We start from the raw sequence: 23,921 nt of genomic DNA on the forward strand, positions 1-23,921 counted from the left end.
TTCACTTTCGGACTTCACGACGGACAAAAATATAAGTAGATGAATAATATAGTGCACAGTGTTGGTTATGTTTTAACAAAACCTTATTACGCAATGGACTAAATTGTTTCTTTTTTTTTTATTAGTTTAACGGCATATCGACCTAGGTGAAGGAGTCTTGGGGTGACTGCTTGCTATAGTTGCATCACATATTACACGTTATTAATTTACTGGGTAGAATTAAGTGATAATGTTTACAATGATGACACTGTTATAGCTTAGAATTCAACTGATGTAGCATTTGTTGTCTTTTGGCAAATAAGTTTATTACTCTCGGAAGTCATTACAATCTGTTTAGGCTTGTTATTTCTCACTGATGTTATGTTTGCTAGGGTTTCTTCGTTTAGTATGGCAAGTAATTCCAAGTGATTACTACTGCGGTTGATTAAAAGGCGTGGCTTTATGTATGAAAGGTAATAAACATAGATAGTGTACTTGCCACGCAAGTTTATAGACGACGTCTGTGGATGTAGCGGATGTGCCTAAAAGAAAAAGGAATTGGGAGTCTCCGGCCTCTGTTATAAATTACCTGCCTCTGTCTTTAGCCCCAGTCCTTGGAATAGTTGCCAATGGGTATGATGTGCTTCTGGGTGGATTTGATAAAATTCGGAGATTTCACTTACCATAAGAAAAGTTCATGGCGTTCACAATCCTAATGTATGTGAAAGGGAAAAAGGTATGTGAATGTGAATGTGAATGCCGATATTATTTAAGGGGGAAATTTAAATGTTGGCCGTTGCAAAGGTCATTTAAAAGAAGTTGAGTGGCTTGCGACAGGGCCGAGTACCCTGGGTGCCTGCAATCATTGCAGTTAATATAGGAATAATCTGGATCTGTGACCAGGTACACTCCAAGTTGCAGGCGCTGTTGAAAGACAACACATCCGCGAATGTATTCCTCAACTAATGAATTACTTGAATCCCACAAGATTCGCATTTCTGGATAATTCCTATAAAGAAATCAAATTTTTAATTTAATCTATAGGTTTCTATGCGACAATATGATTTACTCACTGAAGTTCAGACCGAACGGCTTCATTGTAGTGATCGATCTTTTCCGAAAAAACCTCCGTGTTCATAGCGCCAATGTTACCATACTTTTCTACGACTGGGTATTGGTTGAGCCAGATAACTTTGCTGACATTCGCCAACTGGTCGAGGAACGGAGCGAGTCGCTTCAGTTGTTCCCGATAAACTTTATGGTCGTCTTCTTTCGGCGTTGAAAACATATGCCACATGGCAATACCTGTGTATGAGAAATTGATTAAAAAAAACTGCTGTTAATGTTAAATCCGGTTATAATTTATATGATTGCCGGCATCATTAACGATATACTGTACGATCATCAAAATTAGTGTGACAGTCATTCAGATAGAGCTCACGACTACGCCGGACTACCCCATTCTTAAATTTCACCTAGAATAATCAAGTCTGGTCGATCAGTTTGACTATAAGTTGCCCACTGACGTATCGTATCGATAACACTGTCATTAATTAGAGGTCGCCATTGAAAGGATAAGCGTAGTCTCATTATATCGCTAGTAACTTCCATATCACCGTGATAAACAAATGGGAGTGGGCTTGGTTCTGATTTCCGGTCGTAGTCTGGAATCAACTAATTAATATAAATAATTTAAAGATTGCACAATAATTAAGTAGGATTAAACCATGAACTTATTTTTTTTTTAATATTACCTATCCACAACCGGATATGTTACCGTATACTGTATATTACCTTGAGCAAGTTAAAAAATTGTTGTCGAATTCTGGAATCGCCTATGAATGCAAAATGCAAATTTTTATTGGGTCTTTTGATGAAATTCAGATTATTAGAAGGATTCCGGTCTAAGTAGTATCGCTCATTATTTTCATTAAGCACATCATTAAAACAGCCAACTACTTGATTAAAAGTGTAACGCATCAGGTGGCAAGATCCCAATTTGGATATCATTCGACTGTTGTCGTACGATCCATCAGCTTCTTTTGCGTAGTGGTGATCCCGTTGGTCTAGTAAATTCCCCGAGCACATCACCGGAGCCGGAGACTCTTTTCCCATTTTCGAAATACGCTGATTTCGGGTACAAATGCACACGATAATCACGACCAGAATCCACTTGAACACACCCGATATTAATGCATTGCTCTTATAAGAAGTTCTAATGAAATCCTTCTGATTGAAATAATCGAAATAATAGCACAGCAAGTTGGGCATAGTGAATAGTGTACGAGCTTCGCCACCACTGTATCACGTTTATCTTCTAGGTTACACTTATAAATAAAAAAAAAAACAATTAGGCACTATTATACGTCACCTATAACTGATCAGCTGTTATTTTGATTGCTCGCCGTCTGACTGTGAGTATATTATTGTAGAACGTTGTTTGCCCCGTGAAAAAAATGTCTCAGGTATAAATTGTTTCCCAAGTGGCGCACTCTTGTGAAACTACACGCAACTTTTTTTACTGGTTGTCGTTGTAACAGTTAGGACGAAAGTTGTCGACCAGCAAGTTATACGTGCATGTCACATACTTTGTTCAGTCATTACTGACATTCTTATCAGTACCGGGATTACCAGAATTATAATTGCACATCCCTTATACCTTCGACAGGTGATGAATTCGGCTTAGATATTTTAGTATTTATAATGTTACCGGTCTATGTTATTGGGAAGTGGAACTATGTATATTTTCAAACAGATTTTTACCGAACAAAAATTCAACAGTATTCCCAATCCTTGTGATCTGGTGGTCGACATGCTTCTGGACATTTTGGGGGGATTGGACTGTCTATTGCATTTTCACCAACATCACCGACGAAGTAACTGCCACTGCGTATTGTGGGGAACGGGAAAACTTTTAGAGGCGACTTCTTGTTCAGTTCGTCTCTTTGACAATGGTAGCTGTCATGAGCCATCTAATTGGTTATAAGTGCGTTTGGTCTGTATATTTTTCCTCATCTTGGCCGGCCATTATCATAGCTCTCGTCAAACCCTCAACGAGTTCTCGATGTTGGTGAAGTTTAACTCCCCACATTCCTGTACGTGCAAACGGATGGAGGCAAATTATTATTATTATTATTTTCAATTTCAAATATAGGATTATTCGTACTTTCTTTTAGACACCACCGGATAGGGATAGACTATATGAAAGCAAACTCGCACCTGCCAATATAGCTGCAAAGTGGAATGGGTGATCCCTCATAACGTGTAACGTGAAAGGTGTAATTGGAGCGGAGCCATTCGTCAACAGCGTCGACTTCTCTCCGCAAGATGACACTGTCTGAGTCCCTTGAAATGAAAACGTCGACATTGGGATCGAGCATAACCAAAAAGCGGAACATCCTTCCGTTGAGTCCTCGAAGGAGAGCTGGATCGATGGGTGTCAGTGCTGGGATGTTCGCTGTGATATCTGTAATATTGCACAGGTCGAGGTGATTGAACTGGCAATTCAATTCGCACAACTCTTTGGAAAAAAAATTGTCTGGGTCGTTTTCACTGTGAAAATTGTGATAAATCCGGACGATCCAGCCGGGATATAGTTTCTCCACCGCAATCAAAATTTTTCGTAACAGTGTGTCATAACGTTTAGACACTGGCAAATTTTCATAATTCTCAGTAGCGAATAATGAATATGTGATGACTTTCTGGTGTGCTCCGCGTGTGGATGAATTCGCACTGCACCACGGGAAACCGCCAGGTCGATTTTCCGTCGAATTGTTGTCTGAATTGTTGTTGGGAACTTGTTTTAACGTCCGATTGCAGCTGCATTTAAATATCAGTTTGTCACTGCTGTTATTTGTTTTTGGCGGGGTTTTTGGCTGTTTAATTAATTGCCAGTAACTAATAAACACAACAGCGAATAGGCCTACAGCAGTCACACCAAACAGTAAATTTTTGCAGTTGACCGGTTTGATCATCGCTATTGAAATCGATACCTTGTCGAACATTTCTCGCACGGCAGCTAAATGTGTATTTATGTGATGAAACGAGATGAAAGTGGCAAGAAAGACTATCTAGTATGTGCAGCACTCGGCATCAGATAAGGAAAACAAACGAAAACGTCGATTACCTTTCCGTATGGTCCAATCGTTATTGGTTATTCCTTATCAGGATTTTAAAATATAATCATGATATCCTACTATATGATGTAGGTTGTGATTCACTTTTGGGCTATATATGTATGTCTCACAAAAAAAAAAAAAAAAAAAGATTAGTGTGTAATTTAATTGGAAATGTCGGGAAATGTCTGTTCCACTTTCGCGACTTTCAAGGGCAGCAACGATGAATTGTTTATCGCTTTACAGCAGGCTGCCACCTCTCTTTTAGAAAATAATGCTCCGTTTCTTATGTAGGTTTCGGTACGCTGTCTCTGTCGTAGTCCTGAGGCCACCTTACATCAACCAGCAGAAATCCGGCATAAATTGTCTCCGCCGAGGTCTCCGTATAGACGGTATGGAAACTTAGCAAACTAATGATCGAATTTATCATTAATCTTGTGCCCCACATAGTATAAACAAATCTTTCTGGAAACAAATTAATATTGCAAATCTGAAAATCTCGTTCTTTCTAAAACCCAAATTTTTCTATGGAAATGCACATATTCTTACTAGAAAGATCATGTAAAACACGGTAAATGCTCCATCGCCAAAGACTAAGACATACAAAAAAATATCAAGGAGACACTTCAAAACATTCAGGATAAATTTATAAAATGTTTGCAGTTTTATAAGGCAGTTGTGGCCGAGTGGTTAAGGCGATTGACTAGAAATCAATTCCTCTCTGAGGGCGTAGGTTCGAATCCTACCAACTGCGAAACTTTTTAATTTTCGAATCTATTTTTAAGAAAGAAGATAGTTTAATCTATGACTTTATATTAAATATGTGTTCAAATACAACTGTCATTGGAGTGGCGTACAAGGCTAAAAACCATTGTGAAAATATCCTTTAACCTGAAGACCCGTTGGCTGAATAGGCTGCATCTCCTTGAGGAAAACACACTGCAGCCTGGCACAAGTGAAATCAGTGATTACTTGTATGTTTGCTCATCGAAAGGTGTGTGGCGTTCGACATTCTAGCAGGATTCTAGTTTTGAACTTTCATATTCTTTTATTTGGAATTTGTTAGTCTAAAATCCTGCTCAGTACATATAATCGTATATCTAATGACTCATAGGCGATGTATGGGCATACATACGCATATGCATTTTGGGTTTTGTGTATAGGCCTAGTTCTCAAGCGGTTCAAACTGGACTGTGAGGCCTTTAAATGCTAAATAGAAAACAGGTCAATCGTTGGACATTCTATTTTTAAAATCTATAACCTCGAACTCTCGGCGAGACAATAGCCTTTATAGCCCAACAAAACAAAAAGGTGAAAGCTCAACTTCATTTTTGAACGAGGTCAGTTTTTTTCCCCTGGATTATTGAACTTTTTTCCTACCCCAATGGAAATAGAAAGAAAAGTTTTCCGTGTTTTTTGCTGGGTGGTGATGCGCCTGCTGCTGGACCGCGGAGTATAGGGTATAAAAAGAGCTGCAGATTTCTTGGAATATCACACTTCACCTTTACAAGTCCTTCAGTCAACACTCAAGTTCACTCCTCAATTTAAGATGAATACCTTCAAAACTGTAAGTTATACAAACTCCTTATTGTAGCCTAATCGAATTTAAAATAGAATCGTATTGAATTGTTTCTAACTAATATATATGACTTTCTGGCAGGTCGTTATGATTTGTGCCATGTTGAGCGCTAGCTGCTCCGGCCAGTACCTCTCCCAGCAGTAAGTTGAACTACATTCTAAGTAGATTTTTAATGTGAGATTAAAATTTGACACTGATTGTCTGATGGATTTTGTTTTTGATATGATTAGCAACCAGGGAAACCCTGGACTCGGTGGAATGATGAGCGCTCCCCCGGCCTATGCCGGTCAAAGCCAACAATTGCAAGGTCCATCGCCCAGCAGCCGCCCGTCATTCGCTCCGGTTGATCAATCCAGCAGCCAGCAGCAACAAGCCAGCCCAGCAGCATCGGCCAGCTCTGCTTTCATCAGCGGAGTCGCCGCACCGGCCACCACCCAGCAGATCTGCACTTGCATCACCGTTAACCCAACAGCCTCAGTAGCAGCTTCATCAGCCCAGCAGCAATCAGCCCAGCAATCCGCTTCGGCACCTTTGACCGACTCCTTCGCTCCTGCCGCCCAGCAACAGCAGACCTTCTCTGCTCCCCAACAACAACAATCCTTCGCTGCTCCCCAACAGACCTTCGCTGCTCCTGCCCAGCAACAGCAGGCGTACGCTCCGGCTCAATCCGGTCCAGCTCAGAGCGGCAACGGACGTTATTAAATCATACCGACATATACCTCTACTGCTGGTGTGTGAATAAATACCTGACGGTCATCTTCTATAATTGACTGAAAACTCATCTGACAAAATAAAATTCAATTCATAAATCTCAGAAATCTGGCGCGCGTTTCTTTTATTATTTCGATTGGGTTGACGACGCAATTTAAAATGCGCGCTAGATCTCTGTAATAGACGCCCTTGAAATGGTTATACACACCACATTGTCGGTTCACACGACGAGATTACGTCCATTATATTTCTCCCGCCTGCACGACCATCTTCCCGGGACACAGCAGCAGTGCATCCCATCAATTCGCCTTATTCCGTAAAAAGAAAAAGTCCGGGCCATTCAAAATGTCTCAAATCAATTCCGGGATTTCATTTCACAGAGTGTTTATATGCCACAAATGCTGTTCTCACCCCCGCACCTAACACCCGCATCATTAGAAATAGGCCTACCGCTTATATTATTGTTCCTTACGTAAAATAACAATCCTTTTCATATATATTTCTCCGTCTGTTTGATGTTTTACAAGAGACTCGGGACCCTGAAACACGGGTGCGCTTGCGTGTGGCGCGCCCGCGGGACACCGTATATTTCTTCCTGGAAAAAGATATATAATACAGCGACAAAACAGTCAAAAGACCAGGGCGACGACATAACCAGTTAACCACCACCGCGTCAAATGTTTTTGTGAATAACCGATCCGACAGCGGACCAGAAAGACATCTCACCACCGCCCACAACTCGGCCGCGATAGTTCTAAATGATTTAATTGCAATTGGTAGTCGGTATGTCGGTAACAACATCGAGTAATGCCGGAAAGCTACAACACTCATCCGTGGGTTAATTGTAATCAGAATAAACCCGGAATAAACTCCGCTGGCCCTCCCCTATGTCGCTTATCGAGTGCTATCGACAGACAAGATGCGAAGGTGAAAAAAATCTCGAAAAAATTACATTCTTTTCATTATATTCGTTACGGTCTTTAGGATATGAAAACATTTAGGATGGATTAATTATTTTTTGCGTGTTTTATACTCAACTTCTCTGATGCCACTTCTAGATATTTTCGGATATTTTATTATTTTTACCTTACCTTTGCGTCCATTTACAAATTTATTTTATTATGCCCAACTAATATAAGTTTTTCGCTATAGCCAAAATGAACAAGAAAGGGGAAAAGTATAATTGTGTTTGAACTAAGATGTAACCAACTATTGTCCTCTTCTCATATTAATTTAAACACTCATTTGCAGAGTTTGTTGGATGAAAAATATTCCAAACGTTGATAAATTGGATTCTCCAGTTCAAGAATGAATATTTTTCTGAGAGCGTGGCTATAGGCCACATCAATTTGAGAAACACTAAGACGAAATTTGATTCAGGTGTTCACAGGTAATGGTACGCTTGAGCGAAACAGTTTTATATCAGCAGATGTGGCCGAGTGGTTAAGGCGATTGACTCGAAATCAATTCCTCTCTGAGGGCGTAGGTTCGAATCCTACCATCTGCGAAAATTTTTTGTTTTTGCGAATTGTTGAATCTAAAAAAAACTTGGAGAACAGTTTTTTACAAAAGGTCAGGGTTACTCTAGAATGTTTTCTTACGCAAATTAGCAACGCGAATTGTAGGATACACAGGTTTGTAACAAAATGTTCCTCAATCGAAATATGTTGCATTTGGAAATTTTACGCAAAATCATTTAAAATTTTCACGGCAGTTGTGGCCGAGTGGTTAAGGCGATTGACTAGAAATCAATTCCTCTCTGAGGGCGTAGGTTCGAATCCTACCAACTGCGAATCATTTTGTTTTTGCAATGCACACAAAACCCGAGGCATAACTGACAGTTCCCGTGTACAAAATATTCTGTATTATAAATAACAGCTAATAGTATGCTGACTTCTGCTAACTGGTTCATAAAATTCCGTAAAATTCCTTTCTAAAGTTAAATGTTTATCAAATGAAAGCATTTAACAATTGTTCGGTGTGTCCTGCTCTGTGTGTATACTATTCAGTTAATTACTTATACATTAAAATTATGCCCTTTTTCAAGTTGAACTATTAAGCGATTTCGTCACTTCCTCAGGTTAATATATTTTGCAAGTATCATCATCCGCAACTTTTCCTCCTTCACACCGAAGACCGAAGTTTGAATGTTTTGATTTTTTATTTTGTTTGTTTGTTTGTTGGATTTTTTTGCCGATGAATTTTGAAAACCCGGAGCCTCATGACACGGGCAGTTGTGGCCGAGTGGTTAAGGCGATTGACTAGAAATCAATTCCTCTCTGAGGGCGTAGGTTCGAATCCTACCAACTGCGAATTATTTTATTTTTGCAATGCATGCAAAACCCGAGGCAAAACTGACAGTTATGCACTGTTTCAAGTTGAACTATTAAGCGATTTCGTCGCTTCCTCAGGCTGATATATTTTGCATCAAGTATCACCATCAACAACTTTTCCTACTTCACACCGAAGTTTGCATGTTTGTTTTGTTTGTTTTTTCTTGCTGAAAATTTGAGAAATCCGGAGCTCTGCCTACATACAAGGAGATGTAGCCGAGTGGTTAAGGCGATTGACTCGAAATCAATTCCTCTCTGAGGGCGTAGGTTCGAATCCTACCATCTGCGCGTTTTTTTTGCGTATTTGGAAGAAATTACTAGTCTTATTAAAGTCATTATGGCCTGAGAATTCACAGTTTACTAACGAATGAATTAAAATTGCGCGTGTTTTATATTAACGATCCTATAGTTTGGAGCTATGAGAGGATTTATTTAAAGTTCCAGAAGTCCAATTTTGTCCAGCACAGCAGATGTGTCAATTAGAAGGTTAAGGAATATATTCAAAGGAACTCGATATCAAAAGTAAGAAGTAAAGAGAACCAGAAAAACACCTACCAAAAATTCGTTTTGGTTCATTCATCTTTTGTAGAAAGAGTGGAAATCAAATATACTACGTTTGGTTTGAATGTAAATTCATGTGACATTTAAGAACGGATGAGTCGGTCAAGGTAGAGATAGCTCAGAATTCCGGAAGACTTTTTCTCGCTTCCAGGTTCAGCACAAACTGGAGTCGGGATGGTCTCCTTGCAGCTTTTATCTCTCAAAACGTAGGACTGGGCTAAATCGGTGGCGTTCCTCATGATGCAACCCGACGGGCCAACCAGTTCGTTGGAGAACTGCCCATTGTAATCTCCGCATAGACCGCACAACTGAGACCGGTGGATAGACGGAATCATGGTGACGATATCATCGCCGGTGTAGCGTAAACTCAGCTTGAGAACAGGAACCTGGACAAAATAGCGGGCTCCAATCCTGTTGACGATGGCGTATTGCGTAATGTTATCCTTGTCGCTCAAGACGAAGGGCTTGTTAGTCTCGATCTTGACTATCTTATCGTTGGCTTTCAGCTCAACGCTACTGTCGGTCATCGGGTTGAATTCGAGCGTGTGCCCTCCGACGTGAACCCTGGCAGCCATCGGCAACGAAGTGTTGGTTTTCCTAGCAAAGATAGCGTAGCGCGGAGTGGGGGAACAGTCAGCTGATATGAGCGTGTAGCATTTCGGAAGGTCATAGTTCATGTTGGTTTTATCAAAAGTCACCACCGCTTTGGGCGCCACGTCACAAACGCCCACCCAGCCGGCCTCGATGGCCGTCAGATGGGACATGTCCAGCCGGGCGTTGCGCAATTTCACGCGCGTACTCTTGAGGAGGTCGATATTCTCGTACTGACTGTGAGCTTGATCTGTTTTGACAAGAAGATTGATGTCGTCTTCTCCGACGTCCACCTTCAGCTCGATGTGCCCAGTCCCGGCGACGTTTTTGGTCGGAGTCAACGGACTATTGGTGCTCAAATAAGGCAGCAGAACGGGCCTGAGCAGAGTGTTGATTCGATCGAGAGCCGTCTGACCACCGGGTGACATGTTTTCATACTTGATGTCGAATTTGTAACTGCGCGGAGTGGCGTAATGAAGGACGGCGTCGTAACAAGCCTGTGGAGTATATAGAAAATGTTTTGTCAAATTATTTCATCATAGAATCAAAAAATAATACGCACCCGAGTCATGGGACCTGCAATGCCAGTGCGTCCAGCGTCATTGCGGTCCAGATCGCAGCGATCGTAAGGGTACGAATTGCGGATGGTGGCGGCCTCTTGCTGAGATTCCGTAATGTTTCCGACGACTTTAACCGTCATCGTAGAAATACCTTTGGCATTGGCTTTGGGGCACTCGTTGGCAGGAGCGTCACCCCAGACCATAGTGACATCACGATGGACGGAGGGCTGGACGATGGACGGGGTCTCGAAAATATCTTGCGGTAGAGCGGACCAAATTGTTTTCACGTTGACGCAAAGAGCTCGGCTGGGAACGCCCAGCGTAGGATTAGCTAATCGGGCGATCTTGACAGTTACCGACGACCGAATATTAAACGGCTCCTTCTCGACGTTGATTTCGACGTTCCATTTGCGTTCGGGAGTGCCGAGTAGAGTGACGGAGCCTTTGACGTTGTTGTACGTCACTCCGGGTGGCGCTCTCCTCCAAGGAGGTGGGTTCGAATCCGCTTTCAATCTGATTTCAATCGCTTCGGCCGGATTGATTCGAGTCCGGTGCAGAACCGTTTTCATGGAGCAAGTACCGGTGGGTGGGTAGTGGTAGAAGTAGTTGCGCATCTGCATCAATCCCATGACCAAGAAACCCGGAGCGCTGCCGTGTGAATTGATCTCGGAAGGTTTGAACGACTCGTACACCAGTTTGGCGATGGAAGCCTTGCCCGTGTAAGTTTCGCAGTCGCTAACCTCGACATGCGATTCCAATCCCAGTCGAGAGTTGATGCTTTCACGGACCACTAAACCTGCACGTAAAAATGTTCCAAAACGAATTTTATTTCTCTACTTTCTGTCAGCTGATTTCTCTGTACCTTTGCGGAATTTCTCGCCTCGAGTAACCAAAGCACTGGGTTCACATTCAGGGCAGCTGTCTTTAAGGTAAGAAAGGCCTTTAGAGTCAGCATCTCGACTGGACACGACGGCCGAGGTTTTACTGGTAAACAGTAAAGACAACGGCTTCTCTTCTGTTGGCGTGCTCATTTTGATTTCGATCTGGGTGTCGGCCGGAGAAAAAGAAACCTGGACGTTGTCCGGCCAATGGAAGCGCGACCCGCGCGTCTTGACTATTCCTTGACTGACGCCCAGTGGATTGTAGACGGCTAGATAAGTGGTCACCTATTGAATACATTATCGCAGTGTTAATAAAATCCCAAAATTTAGATCGACAATTGTTTTTATACCTGGAAATTCATGCCGAGATCGATCTGAATGGAGCGACCAATCTTGTTGGCTGTATTGACGTTTCCGTAGGATAACTGGTGGCGGGCGAAAGCAGGAGTGGATAGACCAACGCCGAGGGCTAAACCGATATCGTTGGGCCTCCAACTGAATTGATTTCCACCCAGCATGACCATGCTGCGAGTCAGCTTGACGCCGCGAGAGAGCAACTCTTTCATGGCTTTGCCTTCCATCAGAGCCCCGAGTTCATCTCCACCGATATGATGGTACATCAAATCGTAGCCTTGTGATCGCAAAACGATTTCCACCTTGAATTGAGATTTCTGGCGAGGAGCAATTTTCAACGTTTTCTGCAACAGATCCTTAAGGGTATCTAACTTAAAGTCCTTGGGATCCAGCTTGCGGAAGAGACGGAGATAAGCATCGTCAACACCTGCGAGAAATTTAACCAAAATTTTTAAAAACTATTAATCACAAAAAATGAAATGAATGGTGCTGGGATTGTTTTACATACCTTCGAAGCGAAGCATCATCTCCAAGGGAATGTGTCGATATTTAGAAATGTGATAGTTGGCTCGAGCGGAGATGATAAGGGGTGCGCGGGATTCTTCGCCGTATACTGTGGCCAACTGAACACCGCCTCCGAAGCCATATTTCCCATCTTGAAAGTCAAAGACGCGATTACTGGACCGGAAAAAGTCAGTTTTCAAATGGTCGACACGACGCATCAGCAGCTGCAGATCCGACGAGGTGGACTGGAGGCAAGGATTCTTAGTATCGGCATAGTTCTAATAGGTAAAAAGAATAATAATTAATGATAGTTTCAAACCAAAATTTCGATTTTATATCAGCTTACGCGTCCGGTGGTCAAGATGAAGTTGAGTACTTCTTGATTATTTTCATTGAGAGCCACGCCAATCAGCTCTTGCAGCTCGAGGGCGGTAGGTTTGGAGCGGAATAGAGTGGAGATGGCGGCCATTCGGATCTCGGTGGCTTCCGTCGTGTTGTGAATGATGGGCATGATGACAGACAGGAACTTGTCGCGATTGGAAACAGCCACAAACTGCAGGGCGAAAATGACGTAAGGACGGACCGCTTGCGGAACGGTTTTGACGTACGGAACGAGACGCTCGATGGCGGACGGAAAATTGGTGTTGCGCAAGGCCATGATCGACACCACCATTTCGTGGTGGGTCTTTGCCGATTTGAAGGCATCGTAAACCATTCGACTGTACTTGTTGATAGTGTCGTTCTTGCACGGCCTTAATTTGCTCTCGCAGGTAACTCCAACAAGGTGACCGAACGCGATTGCGATGGCAGACTTCAATTCCCTGTTAAGATTATTGACAAACGTTACTACATGAAAACAGGAAAAATAATAAACTGATTAAAATATTCCATTTGTACTTTGTCTTGATGCTGGAACTGCCTTTCAACAGATCTTCCCAGGATGCCAGCAGCTTTTCAGATGGCAGGCGCAGGTAATAAGGGATGAAAGCCACCATGCGCTGAGCTTCCACGTCGGAGAGCTTACCACTTAAAACCAACTCCTTTACCATCAGAGCAGCTGGGTTTGTACCGGTTAACGGAAGGATCTCAGTGAACAAGTTCCTTATTTCAACAGATAAAATTTCGCGATCATCAAGGACCCTTTTTCGTGTTTCTGTTTCTACTCACTTGAGTTCCTCGTCTTTTTCAACACTTTTCCAAACAGCTTGCAAGCTTTCCAAGCTCATGGCGGTTATCAATTGAATGGCGTTCGAGGTGGCAGGATCTATCAGTGCTTCCTCATTAAGAGGCGACCAACCGATCACTTCTTTCAGCTTAGTCAATACGGGAACAGCCTGTTATTAACAAACATATCAGCAAATTATTTTCTTTTACTATAAAAAAAATTATAAATCTCATCACTTTGATACGAAGGGTTTGTTGCGATTGAGGCTCTTCTGGGTGCAAGTAATCTTCTTCGCGGGACAAGTTGATTTCATCGGCCGTCGGAATCGGACGCTTGAAGGTGTAACGAAGACTCGCGTGGTGCTTGGTCAGGCCGGATGCAGGGATGGGCTTAGTAATGGGGCCCGATGATTTTAGTTCCATTGTAGTGCTGCGTTACAGAGTAGTATATCGATGAATAACTCTCACAGATTTAACCGAAAAATAGGATATTAGGCTATATTTCATACTTGGCTCGATTGTAGAGGGGAGATCCTGCCGGTGGGTACCATTGGAGAACTTGATATCCAAACGACGAAATGTGGGTCACCTTCAAAGTTTTGCCCAATTCCCGGCTGAGTTTATAATAAACTTGAGTTGTTGATTGAAGCTCGTCTTCTTGTTTGCCGGTGCAGGTGGTGGTCCCGAAGGTGTTGAAACCCACACGAGGAACATTAGTGCAGTCGTTCTGATTGCGCTGTTTGAAAAGCAAATAGCGACCTTTTCCATCGTTGCTGAAAGTGTAGCTCGTAGTGCAAGCACCGTTAATAGTGTCCTGTCGAAAACAAATCAAAGTTAATAATAAACAATCAAGAAGAGTAATATAAAAATAAGGGTCAGTCTTTTTACCTCAACCGTACGCATGAACGGGGTTTCCCCTTTGCTGATATCTCCGGCAGAGGCATCCATCTGCAGTTTGGATGCCAGGGCCTTCTTTATGTTGACTGACCATTCAACATCCGACGATTCAACATAGAATCCGGTAATCTAATTAAGAAAAAAAAAAAATTTTTTTGATGCGCGTTAAATTTTATTAGTAATTTAATTTCCATACGTACTTTCCCGTTCGAAAACAAAACTTTAAACGGCTTTTCTAAAATAACTAGATCCGGTTTTTTGAGAAATTTGATGGTGTTGAACAGAGCTTCGTCTCCATTGTGCATACCCAAAGTTAGATCTGAAAGCTGTTATCAATCAACAACGCGTCAAATTGAGTTTAACTTAAATCAAATTGATCAGATCAAATCAACGAATATTTTACTTTGAGTATGGCTTCCGCGCCTTGTTTCTGGATGAGCAAATTGCCACGGATACCGAAAGAAGAGTCAAACCAAATCGGTTCACGAACGCCAGTTAAAGTGTATGTTTGGTAGCTGTATTGGTATTCTTGTCCGTTTTCAAACAAACCTGCAATAATAAAGTATAATACAATTAAAAAAGCGGAGCAAGAGAGTGCATACAAATAATTACATGTGTAGAAAACACGAAGGAGAAAACCGAGAAAACAACAAAAACACAACAAAATAGATAGTATAAAGCAAGCAGGGCATTTTAAAAATTACCTTCCGCCTGGCAGTGGGCAGTTTCCAATAAGAAGAACACAAATATAACAAACATACAGCACCGGCGTGCCATCGTTAGATCTATGCAGAATGTTTCACACGTCCACACCAGACGCCCGTTGGTACGTTACTAACGCGCGTATGTATGAGTGACCTCTTTTTTTTCTTGCAGATTCCTTATTTAAAAAAAGATGTTCACAGCTTTTATTTGAGAAGTGAAAACGGGGGAAATGGTGACGACGGAAATAAACAAAATTCAAGATAAAGTTTATTTTGACTTTCGTCAAATGTAAACAGACGATGAGTAGAGTTGTCTTAAAGGATACTTGAATCAAATTTATGTACTTTCTATACGTTTCTATACCGAGTGTATCTTAGTAACTGAACAATAAATTGGTTGTTTAAAACAAATAAAGTGAAAGCGCTAGAATTAAGGCCTTGCCAATCAAGCCAATAATCAGAAATCGGAAAACGCATGAAAGTAAAAAGATATAGATATTTTTCTACGTCAAAATTTGGATGTCCTTTTCCAAAATTATATTAATTTATCATTGACAAACACGGGAATTAATTATTGTTTAATACCTTTGTTAATAACATTGATAAAAAAAGTTGAGAACAACAGAGAAAATGAAATTCTTTTTACTACAAATAATTGTAATTTAAATTCGTAAAATCTGATGTTTTAAACCCCTGTTATCAAATATAAAGAAACTAATAACAAGTAAATCTTATGCATGCTAAAATTAAAAGAAAAAATATTTCCGCACGCAGTTGGTAGGGTTCGAACCTACGCCCTCAGAGAGGAATAGATTTCAAGTCTATCGCCTTAACCACTCGGCCACAACTGCTTATAATTATTTTACGAATCAAGTAAACTTATACATATTCAAAAGAATATTGACTAACCTAAAGTATATAGCCTACTTAAGCATAGCCGAATGGATGGACTAGTTCAAGCCTGGAGCTCCCCTATCTTACCAGTGCTTTCGTTTTGACGCTGTCTCTACCTCCTTTTCCCCAGAGTCGAATAGCGCCTTCTAGTGATGGCGAAGAACAACTTAAAAAATAAAACATGCGGCTATTTTGAATTTTTGAACTTATATCAAAATAATTTTCCTTTTTTCTTTCGATTTGTAACATTTATACAGTATAATTAATCTAGTTAATTATATTACGATTTACAAGCAACATTTTTTCTTGAATTTCGTTTATCAGAAACGATCAGAAGTTCTAATCGTCAGTAGCGTTCCAACTCGATTTTCTGATAATCAATTCCAATTGATTAACGAAATTATCGATCCAACGCGTAATCAATTTTTGTTTTTTTAATGCGCTTTTTTCAAAATAGAAGATGAAAGACAAGATTTTTGACTTTTCAAATATCAAAATCAATAAGTGGCAAAATATCTGACATGGCAAAGGTACAAATATGGTTTGGTTAAAATTGACCATAGTTTCATTATTGAATTTACTCAATATTCCTAAAGAGGGGGGGGGGGGGTCTAAAGAGAGCCGTGCGGACCTATATAAGCTGCCTCTGGCAGGCCTAAAGTTACCATTCTTCACTGAGACCTGCAACGAGACGGATGTCTGCTGAGTCTCGTCCCATTAGATATCGGTCCACTGGATCTCGGCCCACCTGGATCTTGGCCCACCTGGATCTCGGCCCACTCTGTTCTTATAAGAGCCAAAAAATGAGAAAGGCAATTTTCTCCGCCAGGAAGGCCACTGGCCTGACCAAAAAGGTAATTGCCTTTTTAAACTCACCTTTTTTAAATTTGCCTTTCTGACTACCAAGGTACAGTACCTACCCGAAGTTTGGGAACGCGCGAGCGCGCGCAAGAGAATCTTATGGGGAAATGTGTTTTTTGTCGAGGATCCGAAAAATCCAATTTTTGTCGGATCGCGACGAAATTTCTTTTGGCCGTAGCCATTATGGGTAGCATTAAGCTGATTTTTTTTCAGATTTTTCCTATCAAGGGGAGGGTAGGTTTAAAATAGATCCCTAAGTTTGGGAACACTCTATAGTGCTCCATGCAAAATAGGGTACTTTGAAGGAGAATAACTAGAGAACGGGTTAAGGTAGGAAGACGCGGAAAACTCTAAAAAGAAGAACTTCACAAGCTGAACAACAGTCTTCATTTTCAGATTTTTCGCGTCATATTGAACTTCGCATTTGGGAATTGAAAACTAAATAAATTTTTTGGCCCGTTCTTCCCCCCTCTTTCTACCCACGCTGGGTTGTCGTCCCCTCATAAGCGCGCGATTTCTCTGTTAAACAGAGAAAAAGGCGCGCGGGGTGGAAATTAATTGGGGGGGGGGGGAGAAAGAGACTACAAAGGGCCGAAACAAAAAAGTGGTTTTCAATTCCCAAATGTGAAGTTCAATATGACGCTTTTTGATTGACGAATTTTTGATTGATTGAGAGAAAAGAATGGAATCGATGTAAAACAGCTGGGCTTGGTTGGCTATCGATAGTTGGAGTTCGAAAAAAAATTACCCGAAGGGTTACTGGTCAAAGTTTCGTTTACAGTTACCCGAAGGGTTACTGGTCAAAGTTTCGTTTGCAGTATGGTTTACATTGGTATGGTTTTTACATGTGGTTTTTTTACATTGGGCACCCTCAGTTCTCGTAACACTACACAGATGGCTTTTTTCAGTTCTCGTAACACTACACAGATGGCTTTTTGCAGTTATCGTAACACTATATAGATGGATGCACTAGTTTTTGGCAATTATTGATTGCAATCAACAATTTAATTGCATTTCAATGGCAGTAATCGGTAGCTTACAATTTTTTACATCTATTTTGAAAATTTGGCTGCAATCGATTCAGGCGTTTGATCAAACGGAGTTCTTGTTACTTTTTGACAGAATTTCAATAGCTGTTACAGCAGACGATAATACAGAGACATGTGACAGCTGACAGGGATATAAACGTAACGTGACAATCGACTTGAAGCCCGTATGATAAAATAAAATTTATAGTCAAAGTAGTAGTACTGTGTTCTCTGTCGGTTATAGTTCAAAACGAGTGTTATTATTTCGTAATCACTAACTATAGCGACTATAGCTGTTGGAGTAATATTGTACGATAGAATATAAGTAACTGTATGTTATCATTTAAACGCTATCAATCTCCAGTAAAAGAAGTGCTGATAGGTAGTTACTTACATTTAATTTTAACAAGATCCGGTGTGACGTGGGGTGGCGGGGCGAAGCCTCCGCCGCACCAAAGTCACGCCTTACCCTTACGCCGCGCCATATCATATTAGGTTTTTTGGAATTGAATTTGTATTTAATGTTTGGATAGAAACATGCGGAAATATGCTTTTCATCTTTTTCTCGATTTCTGCATATTAAATTTCTCCGGAAACTAAGGGCATAACATTTTTGTTTTAAATATTATTAATTAATCTTAATAATAGGCCTACCTTTATAACAGAATATTATTATTATTCTATAACTATTCTATAGCTCTGCCTTTATAAAACTATACCAATACAGCAATACTACTATACCAACTAGTATACCCTTAACATTCCCTTCGGGTACCTTGCGGCGTACGTACGCTGCCTACAGTATGGTTTACACGGGCACCCTCAGTTCTCGTAACACTACACAGATGGCTTTTTGCAGTTCTCGTAACACAACATAGATGGCTGCACTAGTTTTTGGCAATTATTGATTGTAATCAACAATTTAATTGCATTTCAATGGCAGCAATCGGTAGCTTACAATTTTTTACATCTATTCTGAAAATTTGGCTGCAATCAATTCAGGCGTTTGATCAAACGGAGTTCTTGTTACTTTTTGACAGAATTTCAATAGCTGTTACAGCAGACGATAATACAGAGACATGTGACAGGATGGCAGCATCGTCTCCATTGAATATGACCAGCACAGGCTGGTCGCACACTATCTCGTCGATGCTTAGGAACGAATCGCGCAGTCACTTTTTCTACTGAGGAAAGTCAACTCTTATCGACTGTCTATAAGAGTCGACTTCTCCATTAGAGTGTGCCTTTTTGAATGCTAGCTTGTATTTTTGTAATGATTATTGTATTTAATCCTTTGAATGTATTTGAATGTAAAACGTTTGCAGAATAAATTTATTTTAAATTCTCGTTTGTATTTTTGATGAACGGATGATTTTAAAGGTAAATTTTAAAAAGGTGATACTCTCACTGCACTTGGTGCTGGTTGCTGGACTAGTGATGCTTAGGATACATTACAAAAGTGGTACAGGAATATACATAACTGAAGCTTTATTTAATTAAAACGTTAACAGCATTTGTTAATATATATTTAGATCTGATTTAATCTAGATTGCGACGAATCGCACAGTCACTTTTTCTACTGAGGAAAGTCGATTCTTATCGACTAGTCTATGAGAGTCGACTAGTCCATTTGAGTGTGCCTTTTTGATAGCTAGTTTGTAATTATTATTGTATTAAATCGTTTGAATCCAGGGTTTAGATATAAAAACGTTTGCAAAATACTTTTATTCTTAATTTTTGTGTGTATAATTGTACAATGTGGTACAAATTGTTATTCTCAACGCTACATAAGTAATTGATCGCCCCGCCCCCTCCCCGCAGTTAAATACACATGCGTGTGTTTATATTTCACTTATTCTGACTTCAAATTTTGATTCAGCGAAAAAAGTTGACTTAGAATTGTAATTTTAATTAATTTTCGTCGTTCAGCCGCATAGTAGCGCGCGTGAAAATAAAAATTCGTTCACAGTTGAATACACATGCGTATGTTCATATTACGCTTATTCTGATTTCGAATTTCGATTCAGCGTAAAAAGTTGAATTAAATTTGTAATTTTTATTAATTTTCGTCGTTCAGCCGCATAGTAGCGTGCGTGAAAGTAAAAATTCGTTCGCAGTTAATTACACATCGTGTGTTCATTTTAGGCTAATTCTGACCCGATATTCCAACTAGTATACCCTTAACATCCCCTTCGGGTACCTTGCGGCGTACGTACGCTGCCTACAGTTAATGTGGCCAGAAGAATAGTAGATCTCCCTTGCTTTTTTCAAAACCGGCCGCTAGATGGCGTGGCGAAATGACGTCTGTCAATGGCGAAAATCTTCAGAAAATGAGGAAAAATTTTCAAGATTTTCAATTGCCAATATCTCTGCTAATAAGGGTTTAAAAAAAAGGTCTGGTTTGCCCGAAAACTGATGTCAAAAATCCGAAAAAACGCTACAATTTCTGGGGGGTCCCTTAGTTTTTATTAAATAACTTAAAAACTATGCTAGCTAGAACATTGCGGATTTCACCATTGGGTTTTCCGTAAAATTCCGCACAAAATCGTTTATACTAAGACTGGCTGCGAGGCCTTGGTCACGGTTTCCCAAAAATTGTAAACCCCCAAAACCCCCAATTTTGGCCTGTTTGAGTGGTGGACTCAGTGTTAAATATGTCTAAGTTTAGTAATTTTCCTTACTAAAAAATCGGAAGCAAATGCCTCCGTTTAGATTGTTCAAATACACCCAGCTTCTTTAAAGTACCAACGTGTTCACCTTACTCAATTTTCTCAGCACATCTCTAGAAATCCCCGTCACAATTTTGGTGAAGACGGAAGTCGCGATTGTTTTTATATTTGTCTTCTTTTTCCCTTTTTGGAAACTTCACATTCTCATTCCTCTTCTTTTGTCCGGTCTTTTGCTTTTTATTTTTCATTTCCTTTTCTTGATTATCCCTCTTGATCTTTACTATAAAAGCATATTTTTTATTATTTTTTTGCCCCGTTTCACCCAATTATTTTGGGCCCCGATCGTATTTTTACTCAACCCGTTTCTATTTTTAACACCGTTCGTATTTTTTTTTACTCTTACCGTCTTCAGTTCTTGCTCGTTTTTTTCGTCTCTTGTTGAGCTCGGGTCTTCTTCTATTTTCTCAACCAGAATCCCAGTTTACACCGATTAAATAGTTTTTCGTTAGGTTCCATTCAAAACTGTTTTTATCTATATCCTTGTTTACTCAACCGGTAGGGGAAACTGGAGTAAAACGGGACGGTTTTTGTTTTCCCCATATATCTCCCAAACTAATTATTTAATTTCTTTAAAATTTTGTTTTTATGTATTCCATATTGTAATAAACCCCCCAATTTTTTTATATAATTTAATAATGAACCATTTCCCCATAAAATACCTTTAAAGTTTCCTCAGATTTGTGGGAGGGGCCTATTTTTGGGGGTAATTGAGGACACTGGGGTGGGTGGTAAGGGACGTCCTCCGTTTTCTCTTTTAATTACATTTAAAAAATTGAAAAAAATTGAAAAAGTGTTCCTCTGCATAGACTCTTTGAGTTTATAAATGTTTCAATTTGATTATTTTGGTAATGAACCTTATTTCTTATATAAACAAAATTCCTTATGGAGCAGTAGGATATCCTGCGTTGCCAGGTCAGGAAATCAAGCCTCTTTAAAATGCTGTACGCTGATTGGCCCGTAACTGTCCCAAAATAGTCAAAAACAGCTGTCCTAATTTTCCCGATTATGACTCTTTTTTTTAAAGTTCTTACTGTCTAAACTAATCAATCTAAAATTATAATTTCTGTTTTAAACGATCAAGAAATGAATCAGCTTCATTTCCATATTAAATTTACATGCCATTAGCGTTTATTTGTTTCCATAAACATAAAATGGCGGAGACAAAAATTTATAAAAAAAGGTGTTTTTTTAGTTTTGTCAATAACTCATGCAGTTATTGACAAAAATCAACCAAATTTCATGCCTAAGTAGATTATACGTATTTACATAACATACTAAAATTTTTTAAAATTTTATTAACATCTAATATTTTTCTCCCCACTGTCCCTTTTGACCTGGTGTCCCGTTTTACTCCAGTCTCCCCTATTTCTTTTTGCCCCATCAATATCATCTTTTGTAGTACCCCGCTCTTATTTTTTACAAAAAACGTATTCCGTTTTTTCCCCGCCTACATTGTCCTTCGTCTTCCATTTGGCCCAACTTCTCTTCTGTATTTTTCCGATTAGTCTTAGCCACCCTTTTTGTTCTTTTTTCCCTCCTTCAACCTTTCTTTGGTGTTACCTTATTTCCCCATCAATAAAGACTGCGTAGTTCTCTCGTGCAAACGTTCCATAAACTTAGTGAAATAGTGTCCCCGACATTTATAATTTTATGAGGTGTGTTATACATGTTATATGTATGTTATACATCAACGAAAACGCTCATCACGATATTCTACGTGTGGACGCGCTCCCAGTAGACGACTACAGTCCGGAACTTTTTCTTTCGTCTCAGCCTCCCCCAATTCAAGACGAGGCAACAGTGACTGAGCACACCGTCGCACTTCCTGAACCTCGACCGTCGTTCCTTCTGAGTGCTGCTTTCGACGACGAAGTTTCACCATCGAAAAAACAGGATAGCGACAAGGAGTCTTCAGTTACTTCATCGGCAGACTCCGAGAACGAGTCCTCTATTGTTAGAGTGCTTCCTCTACGTATACTTCCATTAACACTCATGGCGGTAAGCGTGCCAAAATTCATTGCGCCACCCGTTTTTCAGCATCGCCTGAAGAATATTCGGTTGATTGGCTAGAGCGGTTTGAATTAGCGGCGACTTACAATCGTTGGTCAGATTCTGATCACGCACGAAATTTCGTGATGTATCTGGAAGGAACCGCCCGTAAATGGTTTCTTGTACATACTCATCCGAACCATTGGGAAGATTTACCAGTACGACCAAACCCAGCTGACCCCACGTTACCCAACTTGCCAGCGGCCATCGGTTTAAAGTCCCAATTTTCGGGGGCTTTACGACAATCAAATTTTTCATTAGTACAGGAGAGCAAGCTCAGGCAGAGGGAACAGGGAAACGAGGAGGATGTGGTGGCGTACTTTTATGACATAATAAACTTGTGTCGCATTGTCAATCCAACCATGTCGCAGGAGCAACAGCTCCAATACTTGTACCGGGGGTTTGAAACCAACTTTTTTACAGAAAATCTATCCCTTTCAGCCGGCATCGACGACGGATTTTTTGGAGTTAGACAAATTACACGCTGAGGCCAGTAGTTTGGTTAATCGGAAAGTTTTATTGCAATCCCTATTGGCTGTAGCTCCGGACGTGTCTCATCCGTCGGCGATGTCTTCGACTAATCTGGTCAATGAATTGGTGGGATTAATAACCGGTCTCCAACAAACTATCCAATCCAGTCCGACGGAAACCGAGCTGTGCTCGTAACCCAATTCGCCGCCTCCACCCTTGTCCTGAAGAAATTCTTACAGCGGACTGTCAGCCTCGTTCAAAAGTCAAAACACATAGCAGTAGACCCGTAGGATATATAAATTCGGAATCATCTTCTGACGACGAGGAATTGGCTCAGGCCCCCACACAATGACTTCCGCTGATCAATCCTATTCCTGCTGTTATCATGGCAGCTCAGTATAAGTTTATCCCGCCCCCTTGTTTTAGCGCGAAAGTTGGAGAAAACGCCGTAGATTGGTTGGACCGTTATTCATTGACTGGTCGCTACAATCATTGGGGCAATCAGGAAATGAGAGCAAATTTTGTGATGTACTTGGAGGGGACGGCCAGAAAATGGTATTTATTCTCCAATCTACCTAGAGATTGGGAAGATCAAGCTGCGGTTCCGGCAACGGCAAATGCGGCGGCAGTTCCGTTTGCGGCAGGGTTGCGAACCGTCTTCCTTCAAGAATTTAAGCAAGACAACTTTGCACTCATTCAAGAGGCTAAATTACGTCAGCGGGTTCAAGGGGAAGAAGAGGATGCGGCTTCCTATTATTACGACATTCTCCAAATGTTTCATGCGGTAAACCCTAACATGCCACAAACTCAACGGCTTGATTTTTTATATGGAGGATTACATAAGTCGTAAGTGAAAAAAATTTATTCATTGAAGCCGACTACTTGTAAAGAATTTCTGGAGCTGTTAAAACTTCACACCGAGGCGTCTTTACTACTGGATAGACGGGTTTGGACAG

The 23,921-nt window shown here is 40.6% G+C and overlaps 3 protein-coding genes, 6 non-coding genes and 1 pseudogene across 9 annotated transcripts; 6 read left to right on the forward strand and 4 right to left on the reverse strand.

The window, feature by feature from the left end:
- Positions 1–584: 584 nt before the first annotated feature.
- Positions 585–2,344, reverse strand: LOC124320652. The gene is made up of 4 exons (XM_046783509.1): positions 1,774–2,344; positions 1,455–1,653; positions 1,053–1,284; positions 585–988 (listed from the first exon to the last, which is right to left on the reverse strand). The coding sequence occupies exons 1-4, from the start codon at positions 2,248–2,250 to the stop codon at positions 745–747; spliced, it is 1,152 nt and encodes a 383-aa protein (XP_046639465.1). The 5' UTR covers positions 2,251–2,344; the 3' UTR covers positions 585–744.
- Positions 2,345–3,151: 807 nt separating this feature from the next.
- LOC124320925 lies at positions 3,152–4,516 on the reverse strand (annotated as a pseudogene).
- Positions 4,517–4,766: 250 nt separating this feature from the next.
- Positions 4,767–4,848, forward strand: Trnas-aga. The gene has a single exon. It is a non-coding gene; the product is annotated as a tRNA-Ser (tRNA).
- A 722-nt stretch (positions 4,849–5,570) lies between these two features.
- On the forward strand, positions 5,571–6,482 carry LOC124326407 (predicted GPI-anchored protein 58). Its single transcript, XM_046785217.1, has 3 exons — positions 5,571–5,661; positions 5,755–5,813; positions 5,904–6,482. The coding sequence occupies exons 1-3, from the start codon at positions 5,644–5,646 to the stop codon at positions 6,373–6,375; spliced, it is 549 nt and encodes a 182-aa protein (XP_046641173.1). The 5' UTR covers positions 5,571–5,643; the 3' UTR covers positions 6,376–6,482.
- Positions 6,483–7,809: 1,327 nt separating this feature from the next.
- Trnas-cga lies at positions 7,810–7,891 on the forward strand. The gene has a single exon. It is a non-coding gene; the product is annotated as a tRNA-Ser (tRNA).
- A 203-nt stretch (positions 7,892–8,094) lies between these two features.
- On the forward strand, positions 8,095–8,176 carry Trnas-aga. Its single transcript has one exon. It is a non-coding gene; the product is annotated as a tRNA-Ser (tRNA).
- A 438-nt stretch (positions 8,177–8,614) lies between these two features.
- Trnas-aga lies at positions 8,615–8,696 on the forward strand. Its single transcript has one exon. It is a non-coding gene; the product is annotated as a tRNA-Ser (tRNA).
- Positions 8,697–8,923: 227 nt separating this feature from the next.
- Trnas-cga lies at positions 8,924–9,005 on the forward strand. The gene has a single exon. It is a non-coding gene; the product is annotated as a tRNA-Ser (tRNA).
- A 118-nt stretch (positions 9,006–9,123) lies between these two features.
- On the reverse strand, positions 9,124–15,075 carry LOC124320784 (vitellogenin-5-like). The gene is made up of 14 exons (XM_046783674.1): positions 14,934–15,075; positions 14,633–14,778; positions 14,430–14,555; positions 14,221–14,358; positions 13,842–14,146; positions 13,570–13,762; positions 13,336–13,502; positions 13,066–13,269; positions 12,515–12,989; positions 12,173–12,446; positions 11,661–12,091; positions 11,292–11,595; positions 10,432–11,225; positions 9,124–10,366 (listed from the first exon to the last, which is right to left on the reverse strand). Exons 1-14 carry the CDS (start codon positions 15,004–15,006, stop codon positions 9,362–9,364), a joined length of 4,635 nt encoding a protein of 1,544 aa, XP_046639630.1. The 5' UTR covers positions 15,007–15,075; the 3' UTR covers positions 9,124–9,361.
- A 627-nt stretch (positions 15,076–15,702) lies between these two features.
- On the reverse strand, positions 15,703–15,784 carry Trnas-uga. The gene has a single exon. It is a non-coding gene; the product is annotated as a tRNA-Ser (tRNA).
- Between the last annotated feature and the right edge of the window lie 8,137 nt (positions 15,785–23,921).

The sequence above is a fragment of the Daphnia pulicaria genome, chromosome 1, assembly GCF_021234035.1.
Source record: "Daphnia pulicaria isolate SC F1-1A chromosome 1, SC_F0-13Bv2, whole genome shotgun sequence".
In the NCBI taxonomy this organism is placed as follows: Eukaryota; Metazoa; Arthropoda; class Branchiopoda; order Diplostraca; family Daphniidae; genus Daphnia; species Daphnia pulicaria.

Bases quoted from the DNA above. Each gene is read 5' to 3' on its own strand.
- LOC124320652 (XM_046783509.1), bottom strand. From the start codon at position 2,250: ATGCCCAACTTGCTGTGCTATTATTTCGATTATTTCAATCAGAAGGAT. The intron at 1,654-1,773 runs GTAATATACAGT...TATATTAATTAG, and splicing joins AATTTTTTAACTTGCTCAAG to TTGATTCCAGACTACGACCG. The intron at 1,285-1,454 runs GTGAAATTTAAG...TCTCATACACAG, and splicing joins ACCAGACTTGATTATTCTAG to GTATTGCCATGTGGCATATG.
- LOC124320784 (XM_046783674.1), bottom strand. From the start codon at position 15,006: ATGGCACGCCGGTGCTGTATGTTTGTTATATTTGTGTTCTTCTTATTG. The intron at 11,596-11,660 runs GTATAAAAACAA...TGTATTCAATAG, and splicing joins ATCTCGGCATGAATTTCCAG to GTGACCACTTATCTAGCCGT. The intron at 11,226-11,291 runs GTACAGAGAAAT...TTTTACGTGCAG, and splicing joins AGGCGAGAAATTCCGCAAAG to GTTTAGTGGTCCGTGAAAGC.
- LOC124326407 (XM_046785217.1), top strand. The intron at 5,814-5,903 runs GTAAGTTGAACT...TGATATGATTAG, and splicing joins GGCCAGTACCTCTCCCAGCA to CAACCAGGGAAACCCTGGAC.